General features: G+C 30.5%; 2 protein-coding genes across 2 annotated transcripts; one reads left to right on the top strand and one right to left on the bottom strand.

The window, feature by feature from the left end:
• Nucleotides 1–1062: 1062 nt before the first annotated feature.
• Nucleotides 1063–2185, top strand: LOC134833745 (S-methyl-5'-thioadenosine phosphorylase). Its single transcript, XM_063848176.1, has 2 exons — nt 1063–1193; nt 1271–2185. The coding sequence occupies exons 1-2, from the start codon at nt 1173–1175 to the stop codon at nt 2090–2092; spliced, it is 843 nt and encodes a 280-aa protein (XP_063704246.1). The 5' UTR covers nt 1063–1172; the 3' UTR covers nt 2093–2185.
• A 1857-nt stretch (nt 2186–4042) lies between these two features.
• LOC134834799 (protein Aster-B-like) lies at nt 4043–8686 on the bottom strand. Its single transcript, XM_063849582.1, has 2 exons — nt 7147–8686; nt 4043–5579 (listed from the first exon to the last, which is right to left on the bottom strand). Exons 1-2 carry the CDS (start codon nt 8383–8385, stop codon nt 4503–4505), a joined length of 2316 nt encoding a protein of 771 aa, XP_063705652.1. The 5' UTR covers nt 8386–8686; the 3' UTR covers nt 4043–4502.
• Nucleotides 8687–10376: the final 1690 nt, after the last annotated feature.

Raw genomic sequence — 10376 nt, 5'->3', positions numbered from 1 at the left:
AAAACATAGAGAATGAGTGGAAAAACAATAAAAATAAAGTTAGAAAAGAAATTCTTTTTATTAGATGTGTCATTGTTAGTAGACAGGATGAAAAAAAAAATTAAAATGCAAAGTTACTGTATAATTTCTCTAGTTATGTACTTTGTAAATATTAAAAAAAAAAAATAAACAAAAAACTTTTACTAAAATAAACTTCTGACAATAAATAATGAAATAAAATAAAATTAAATAATATTAAATGGAAATGTGTTTTTTTTTCAGTTGTCTTAAGAGATACAGCCTCCGAGTAATTTTTTTTTCGAAAGAGTAACGAAAATGCAAGAAAATCGGACTTTCCTGAAAAATTCTCTGCGAAAAGTTATTTAGACCCTAAAAAAATAATAAAAAATTTTAAAATACTTTTTTTCATACAAAATGCCCAATAAATTAAAAAAAAAGTTTTTTTTTGAAAAATTCAATAATTTTTATGAAAATTATTATTTACAAATTTAGAAATACGAAATACGATTTTGACGAAATTTTTTAAAAATACGATTTTACAAAATTACGAAAGATTTTTTAGAAATACGATCCAAATACGATTTTCAATACAAAAACTACCAAAAATCGAAAAAATTTCTTAAAAATTTCGTGAAAAATTATGAAAATACACAAGAAACGGTCATTTTTGATGAAACTTTTAATTTTTTTTTATATTTTACCCCATTTGATTTTCGACTTTGAAAATCGGACTTTATTTTTAATTTTCATTTTCCCCCAAAAAAATAATTTAAATCTATTTTTCGGTTTTTAAAAGATAATTTTAATCTTAAAAAAAATTTGAAATTTTTTCATTGAAAATTTTTTTTGACCAAAATTAAAGCAAATTTTAAATTTTTTTAAAAAATTATCTCAAAACTATCAGTCGTTTCCATCGAAATGAGTGACACGAATAAAATTGATAATTTTCTCCCTTTCGTACTCCTCATGAGCATCAAAAAAGCCTAGCTCACAGAAAAAAAAATCCTGCCGCCCCCAGTTTACATGGGCAGGGATTTTTTCTGTAAGCTGGGTTCTGTTATCACTACTCAGCTGTTCGGGAAAAATCAAGCGATAACACGAGTTTTTTCCATTTCCTTCCTTTTTACTGTCAAAATTGCATTTATTCCACGAAATCATCTCAGGTTAAAACCATGGATCCCATAAAAATTAAGGTAAATTTCCTTCCGCGATTCGCAAAAAAGTAAAAATTCCAATTATCGATCGTGAAATTTCCTCTATTTTTTTGCAGATTGGCATCATTGGCGGCTCGGGTTTGGATAATCCCGAAATAATCGACAATCGTGTGGAGAAAGTTGTCAATACGCCATACGGAAATCCGTCGGATGTACTAATTGAGGGCACCATCAAGGGTGTCGATTGCGTTTTGTTGGCTCGACATGGTCGTTCGCACTCCATAATGCCGTCGACGGTGAATTACCGCGCCAACATTTGGGCTCTCAAGCACTTGAATTGCACGCATTTGATCGTTTCGACGGCAACCGGAAGTCTTCGTGAGGAAATTAGTCCGGGCTCCGTGGTCATTATCGACAATTTCATCGATCGCACAACGAAACGCGCACAAACGTTCTACGACGGCAACGAAGCAAGTCCCTGGGGCGTTTGTCACATCCCAATGGAACCGGCATTTTGTGATCGCACACGCAAAGTCATCATCGACACGGCAAAGAATCTCGGCATTTCCGTCTTCGAAAAGGGCACCGTTTGCACCATCGAAGGCCCGCGTTTCTCCAGCAAGGCAGAAAGCAAAGTTTTCCAGCAGTGGGGATGTGATCTCGTCAACATGACAACGGTGCCGGAAGTTGTGCTCGCGAAGGAGGCGGGACTTTGCTATGCGGCAATCGCTCTTGCCACGGACTACGATTGCTGGCGAGAGTCGGGCGAGAAGGTTTCCGTGCCGGAGGTGCTCGCAATGTTCAAGAAAAATGTCGAAAAAGTGACGCGAATTCTCGTCGAAGTTGTGCCAAACATCGCCAAGCAAGATTGGACCGACACAATTACCGAGCTACGGAATACCGTCAATCAAAGCATCATGCTACCTCACACTCCTTAAATTACGGGGGAAAAAAAGTCAAGAAGCGTCGAAAAGACACCGAAGCAATGCTCAGGAAAGCACAACTTTTATTAAAATGAAAAAAAGAAAATATATATCGAAGCTCAATGTGGACAAACAAAAATTAAATTTTAAGCTGCAAAAAAAAAATGATTTCATTCACTTTCGTTTGGAAAGAAAATATACAAAGATCTTAAAACAGAATAATAAATAAAATATAAAAAAATAATAAAAAAATCAAGATTTTTCATATTTTTTGTCCTTTTACTTTAAAGTGATATTTGAAAAATTATTTATTTTTTATTTTTTAAATTCAGGCAATTTTTTTTAATAATTTTTACGATTAAAATATCTTTAACTGATATATTTTGTTGTGTTTAGCATTTTGTAAAAAAATCCTTAGATACAATAATTTTTAATTTTCCAAATAATAATTTTCGTTTAAAACAAGATTTAAAATATTTTTAGATTAAAATTTAAACTAAATTGGGTGAATTTTATGAAAAATTTAAATTTATTTCAAAATTCAAACTAAATTTAATTTTAATCAAAATTTAATTTAAATGCAAAATTACAAAAAAAAAATAAGTAAAAAAAACTAGACGAAAATCCGTAAATTTATGAAAGAAAAGAAAAATTTATGAAGAAATTTTTCAGTCAAAATTTAGCTAAAAAAATATTTCTTGATAAATTTCTTAACAAATGAATATAAATATTATTAGCAATTAAACAAAAAGAATGAAATATAAAAAATCGGTCTAATTGTAGATTGTAGTTTTTAAGTTATGTAATTTTTTTAGGTTTGGATCAAAGTCAGAGATAACTTAAAATAAAATTAAAAATCATAAAATACAAAAAAAAATTTTTTTCAAACGAAATTCCTTAGAAATAATATTTCAAGCTTCGAAAACACAAAAAATCTATAAAAATAATTTGTATTAAAATTTTATTCATTTAAAATTATTAAAATTCTTTCTTACTTCATTTCAAAAAAAGCCATTGAGAAAAAATGATAGAAAAGCTTCATATAGAAAAATTTCGACTAAAGCGTAAAATTTAAACTGAAAAAAATTTAAACAAATAAAAACGTATAAATTCAGAGTGATTTTAAATTTTTCATCAACCTTTATTGAAATAAAAAAAAAATTATTAAAATTATTTGAAAAATTAAAAACTTAATTTTAAAAAAAATCAAAAACTAAGAAAAAAATTCTTTTTATTAAATAATAATAAATGAATAAAATCTCTTTTTATTTATTAAAATTATTAAATAAATTAATTAATTTAAAGGCCGTTAAAATTTTTTATGTTTAAATCCCAAAAGTTTTTTTTTTAAAATTTTCATCAACCTTTATTGAAATGAAAAAATTTAAATAATTTTTGGTCATTAAAGAATAATTTAGTTGTTTTTAAGGTATTTACGTTAAGATTTGGTACTTTTAAATCAATGTCAGAGTACTTCAAGGTTAAAATTTAAATAAAAAAATTTCATAAAAAAACCGTCAAAAAATTTGAAAAATATTTTTTTTTGCAAATACTTTTGAGAATGAATTTCTCATGTTAAATTTTGTTTTACAATACAAAAATTCTTGAAAATTGAAAATATTTTAAAAAATTTTTGAAAATTTCTTGAAAAAATGGAAAAAGACCAAAAAATGGTAAATTTTGAAAAAAATTTTTTTTTTATTTTACCATTGGATTAAATTAAAATAAATTGGAGCGGCCTAAATAATTTAAAAATATTTAAATAATTTATTAAATATTAAATAAAATAAAGAATTTCTAAAAAAAAATTTAAAAAAATGTTTCTTTCAAAGTTTAATAAGAAATGACGAAAAATTTACAAATCACTCTGTATAAGAAAAAAAAAATAAATTAAAAATGGTAAAAATATTAAATAAATTAAAACAACAAGACATCCTTTTATTATAACTAAATAATACATCTCTATCACTTTATTTCCTTCTTTTATCACTTAATTCTAATTTTTTATACCATCAACTGGGGTAATTATTGGATAATTTATATTCATTTTTCTAACAGGATAACAAAGCAACGTTTTTTTTGCAGTTCAACAAATCCCAAAGATAGGTACATCAACAAATTTTGTCCTAATTTTTATCAACACACAATCTACGTGACTAACATTTATTTTTATGTTTTTTTTTTGGTAAATATTGTAAAAGCTTCTGTTTCTGTTAATTTAAATTGACAGCAGTTATCTTAAGTTAGTCTGGTGTGGCGTGAAGAAGAGATCAGAAAATCACAAAAAAAAAAAATTCAAAGGCCTTTTTCTGTGGATTATTTGTAAAGTTAGTTTAACTTTGGTAAAAAAAAAAAGTGTAAAAAAATATTTTTTTAATTTTTTTCAACGGTGTGTTTTGTGTGATTGTGATTCGTTGTTTTTTTTTTAGCTTTTTTTCGTCGTGTGAATCAGACCTTGCAAGCTATTGAGAGTGTCTTCGATTTTCTTTAGCATGTCAATGGATGTGCGTAACAACGTTTGCCACTTTTGCATTTCTTGCGCATGATGGATTTCCTGTTGCTGCAGCAGCTTGAGCCAATCTGCGTGAGATTCGGGCGCATTGCCGCCATTTTCGTCGTATCCTTGGAGCTTGCCGAGATAATCGGATGGCAAGTCGTTCGCGACACTTTCGAGATTTTTCAGCTTGTAGTACAGAAAGACATTGACAGCGACGAGAACGACAAGAAGACTGATCACGAACCATGAGAGGAACTTTTCTTGGCTACGTTTCGACGACAAAAATCCGTCTTTGGCGGATTTTTCCGTGACAATGCTTGTGCGCGCCTTCGCATATTGCGGAATACTGTCTTTGTAGCTTTTGCTTTTGGCGTCGTCGGCGGGATGCGCGGCACTCGGATCGACTAGATGCTGATTTTTCTGCAACGAATTGCCACGACGTGTTCGACGAGCTTTCACTTTGGCGGGCGGAATGCAATATTCGCTCTGCAACGCCTTCAGTAGCCCGTTGAAAAAGTCCTCGAGCCCCTTCCAGGTGTTTCGTTCGATGAAACCCTTTGCGACGCCCCACACACTTTTTTTGTATTTGATTTGTGCGTGCACCGAAAGCACCGTGTGGTCGTCCATCGTGCGTGACAAGCAATAATGCAAGAAGACACTGAAGCTGTCGGCATACGGAATGCCTTCGTTCACGGATTCAATGTCGACGGCGTATAGCGAGCCTTCGCGCGAACATTGGCGCAACCATTGCGTTTCCGTGACGTGAGAACACTTGGGACCAATTGCCTGATTAATGGCAACGGTGAGTTTCACGCAGCGACATTTCATGGCTTTTTCCTCGTTGAGGGTCCATTCGCCGGGCAGGAAGTCTGTGGTGCGACGCGAATCATGGAACTCTAGTAGAAATTTGGATTTGGAAAAGAGCAAGTTGAACAAGTTGTCCACGTTGATCGGCAATATCGTGTGAACCAATTGTCGTCCTTCATGCATTGAATCACATTCGACCTAAAAGATAAAAATGAAATCGATGAATCTTATCTTTGGAAAACAAAACAAAAAAAACATGTTAGGTTGCTCCAATTTTATTTTTTAATACTTTAGTTCCGAAAATATATTTTTCGAAAAATTTATTAAATATTTTTTTTTCAAATTTAAAGAAATTTGTCGACTTTTCCCAAAATATTTTAAAAATGAGTAAAAAATTTTTTATTGTTTCGTTTTGAGAATTTTTAAATTTAAATTAAATTTATAGTAAATTAAAATTAATTTTGAAAAAAATTTGAAAATTAAAAATTTTAATTTTAAGAAAATTTTAAAATTATAAAGAATTAATTTTTTTTATTAAAAAATAAAATTTTAAATTAAAAATAAAATATTGAATAAAAAAAATAATTAAATCTTATTAAAATAGATTAAAATTAATTTAATCTTTTAAGTACTATTGAAAATTTTGAAATTTATGAATTAAATTAATAAAATATTTTTTCAATTATTTCAGCCATTAAAATACCCTATCCTAAATATTTACGTGTTACAAATTGGCGATTTTTTTTTTTGATTTAAAATTTTTTTATTGATCAGTATATCAGTATATTTTTGATTTATTTTTAACAATAAAATATAAAATATAAAAATAAAATAAAAATAAATAAATTAAAATATATTTTTTGAATGTAAATATTTTATGTTAAAAAAATCGAAATTTTGTGAAAATAATTAAAAAAATTACAAATATTTATAAGAAAAATTATAATAAATTTAATTATTAAAAAAATAATAGTAATAAATAAAATTTCAAATTGAATTAATTGTTTTTTAATTTTAAATTAAAAATTAAATTAATTTTTTTTTTATTAATAAGGCCGCTCCAAATTTTTTCCGATGTTTTTGTCCCAAAACAATTTTTTCAAAATTAAAAAAATAAAAAAAAAAGTTTTGAAATACTTTTTCATACAAAATGACAAAATTTAAACAATTTTTGGTCATTAAAGAAAAATTTAGTTGTTTTTTTGGTATATACGTTGAGATTTGGTAATTTAAAATTAATCTCAGAGTATTTCAAGTTAAAAATTTTAACATAAAAATTTCATAAAAATAACCGTCAAAAATTTTTGAAAAATAATTTTCAGGAAATATTTTTAGAAAAAGTAAGGAAAAGGACCAAAAAATTGTCAATTTTGATGAAATTTTTAACTTTTTTTTTTTATTTTGCCCCATAGGATTTTCGGCTGTTGAAATGGGGCAGGGGACAAAAACATAGAAAAAAATTTGGAGCGGCCTAAATTAAATTAATATTTTTTTTTAATTAAAAAAATAAATTAATTTTTTTTTAAAATCAAAAATTTTTGAGACAAATCGATTTGTAAAAAAATAAAAAAAACAAGTACAAAAATAAATAATTAATTAATTAATATTAAATAAAAATATAATTATTTATTAAAAAGCCGAAAACATTTTTAAAATCGAATATTTTCTTAAAAATTTAAAAAATATTTTTTTTTTTTTTCGAAAAAATGTGGAGCAACCTTATCAAAAATTTATCAAAAAATTATCGAAAAACAAAACTACACACCTGTTCCATAATGCTCGACTCGACATTCGTGCCTGTGCCAGTTCCCGTATCAGAATCACTTGTGTCTGACAAGTCCGTCGGTAGTTGTTCGATCGGCGATAACTCGCCCTTTTTCACTTTTATCTTTGCACTCGTCTTGCCCGATAGCTTGAGCGAAGTCGGTTTGCGTGCCGTTGTCGTCGTCGTTGGATCCGTTGCCGTACACATCGAATCGCTGTGTTGCCCGCTCGATGACGTCGTCGTTGTCGTGGTCGTTGTCTTATCTTTGGACGAGTGCGCGTCACTTACACTAATATCACCGGACCCACTTTCGGCATAATTGACGTCATACGGATCGATGTAGTCCTCGTCGTCGCTCGTGAGTCCCAAGGAGTCGCCGTAAACGCGATGCACCTGCTGCCAAAGTTCCTGCGGCGCCATCGGGGTTTCCATCAGGGCATTTTGCCACACGCGAAAGAGCATCATGTAGGTTTTGTCGCGTGCCGTAAAACTCGTGAAAAAGTACTTTTCGTTCTCCGTGTACACGGAAATGGCGTTCGGGATGACACGCGCGGTCTTGTCCTTGACAATTGACGTGATTTCCTTCCATTTGAGCACGAGTTTCGTCTCGTACACGATGATGTTCGCGTGAAAACACAAATAATTCTGCGACACGTAAAGTCGCCCGTGCACAAGAATGTCCTTTTGAATGGCCGAACTGTAATCCACGATGAGACGATTTTCGTCGGGCACTTCTTTGAAAAGTTTCTTGAAATCCTCGCAGCGCGATTTGTAACTCGGATACAAGACGCTGTACCAATTTTTCTTCTTTGCCCGTTCCGCCATCGTCAGTTCCTTTTTGCTGTGTTTCGGTTCTTTTTCGCCCTTCGGCGACTTGCCTTCCTTCAAACTGACGGCATCGGGCAACGTGGGACTCAGTTTGTAGCTGTCGTCGCTCGTGGTGCTGCGAGCGTCAGTTTTGTCGAGCGGCACGGGACTCAGGGGCAGAAAAATGTCGCCGCCATCCGGTTCTTTGACGAAAACTTTTGGCGGCGGCGGACTAGCTGTCAGTTGTTGTTGCGACGTTGAAGTCGACGAGGAAGGCGATGAAGCAGCGAGAAGCGTTTTTCGGATCGGACTCGGCGAACGTTGCAACGTTTGCTGCAACGCCTGATTCACGCTGCTTAACGTGCTGCCGAGCACTTCCTGCGAACTGGAGAGGAGATCGTCTACGGAGCGTTTCATCGTTGACGAAGCCATTTTTTTTTACTTCGTTAATTGCTGCATTTTATGGCGAGTCACGCTTCTTATTACAAAAGGTCAACAACAGTGGTTACGTTGCATGTTCAAAAGTGGTAAATTAGCAAGTTTTTCTCTACTTCAGCTGTAAATGCAAGAATAATATCAAAAATATCTCCGGACACTACGAAACTACGACACGACGCTACCACAATTGACGCTAAAGTCCGAAATTTTCACCAAGGGGAGATATTTTTTTTCTACTTTTTCATGGAAAATTACGGAAACTCTTGACTTTTGGAATGACTGAATTTTCCTTTTGGAATCGATGAGCTGTCAGAATTCATCAGCATTGCTTTTTCTCGTACGTTCCGCAAAAAAAAATAGGGTTGCCAACTGTTCAAAAAAAATTTTTTTTTTTTCAAAACTGTGTCAAAGCCATTTTTATCAAATCTTGCTCCCAATGGATAAAAATTTGTCATAGGGCTCTAATTTATCATTTTTAATCATTTTTTAACTCAAAACTGCCAAAAAATTGAAACTGAAAAAAAATTTTTTCTTTGACACAGTTTTGATTTGAAAACTAAATCAAGAGCAAAACTGTGTCAAAAACTATGTCAAAAACCGCGTCAAAGCAATTTTTGTCAAATCTTGCTCCAAATGGATAAAAATTTGTCAGAAGGCTCTAATTTATCATTTTTAATCATTTTATAACTCAAAACTGCCAAAAAATTGAAACTGAAAAAAAATTTTTTCTTTGACACAGTTTTGATTTGAAAACTAAATCAAGAGCAAAACTGTGTCAAAAACCGCGTCAAAGCAATTTTTGTCAAATCTTGCTCCAAATGGATAAAAATTTGTCAGAAGGCTCTAATTTATCATTTTTAATCATTTTATAACTCAAAACTGCCAAAAAATTGAAACTGAAAAAATATTTTTTCTTTGACACAGTTTTGATTTGAAAACTAAATCAAGAGCAAAACTGTGTCAAAAACTATGTCAAAAACTGTGTCAAAGCAATTTTTGTCAAATCTTGCTCCAAATGGATAAAAATTTGTCAGAGGGCTCTAATTTATCATTTTTAATCATTTTATAACTCAAAACTGCCAAAAAATTGAAACTGAAAAAAATTTTTTTCTTTGACACAGTTTTGATTTGAAAACTAAATCAAGAGCAAAACTGTGTCAAAAACTATGTCAAAAACTGTGTCAAAGCAATTTTTGTCAAATCTTGCTCCAAATGGATAAAAATTTGTCAGAGGGCTCTAATTTATCATTTTTAATCATTTTATAACTCAAAACTGCCAAAAAATTGAAACTGAAAAAAATTTTTTTCTTTGACACAGTTTTGATTTGAAAACTAAATCAAGAGCAAAACTGTGTCAAAAACTATGTCAAAAACTGTGTCAAAGCCATTTTTGTCAAATCTTGCTCCGAATGGATAAAAATTTGTCAGAGGGCTCTAATTTATCATTTTTAATCATTTTATAACTCAAAACTGCCAAAAAATTGAAACTGAAAAAAATTTTTTTCTTTGACACAGTTTTGATTTGAAAACTAAATCAAGAGCAAAACTGTGTCAAAAACTATGTCAAAAACTGTGTCAAAGCAATTTTTGTCAAATCTTGCTCCAAATGGATAAAAATTTATCAGAAGGCTCTAATTTATCATTTTTAATCATTTTATAACTCAAAACTGCCAAAAAATTGAAACTGAAAAAAAATTTTTTCTTTGACATAGTTTTGTTTTAAAAACTAAATCAAGAGCAAAACTGTGTCAAAAACTATGTCAAAAACTGTGTCAAAGCAATTTTTGTCAAATCTTGCTCCAAATGGATGAAAATTTGTCAGAGGGCTCTAATTTATCATTTTTAATCATTTTATAACTCAAAACTGCCAAAAAATTGAAACTGAAATTTTTTTTTTCTTTGACATAGTTTTGTTTTGAAAACTAAATCAAGAGCAAAAAAACTATGTCAAAAACTGTGTCAAAGCAATTTTTGTCAAATCTTGC

This window comes from Culicoides brevitarsis, chromosome 3 (genome assembly GCF_036172545.1).
Source record: "Culicoides brevitarsis isolate CSIRO-B50_1 chromosome 3, AGI_CSIRO_Cbre_v1, whole genome shotgun sequence".
NCBI lineage: Eukaryota > Metazoa > Arthropoda > Insecta > Diptera > Ceratopogonidae > Culicoides > Culicoides brevitarsis.
The sequence above is the reverse complement of the archived record's forward strand: the minus strand, read 5'-3'. Positions and strand labels throughout refer to the sequence as shown.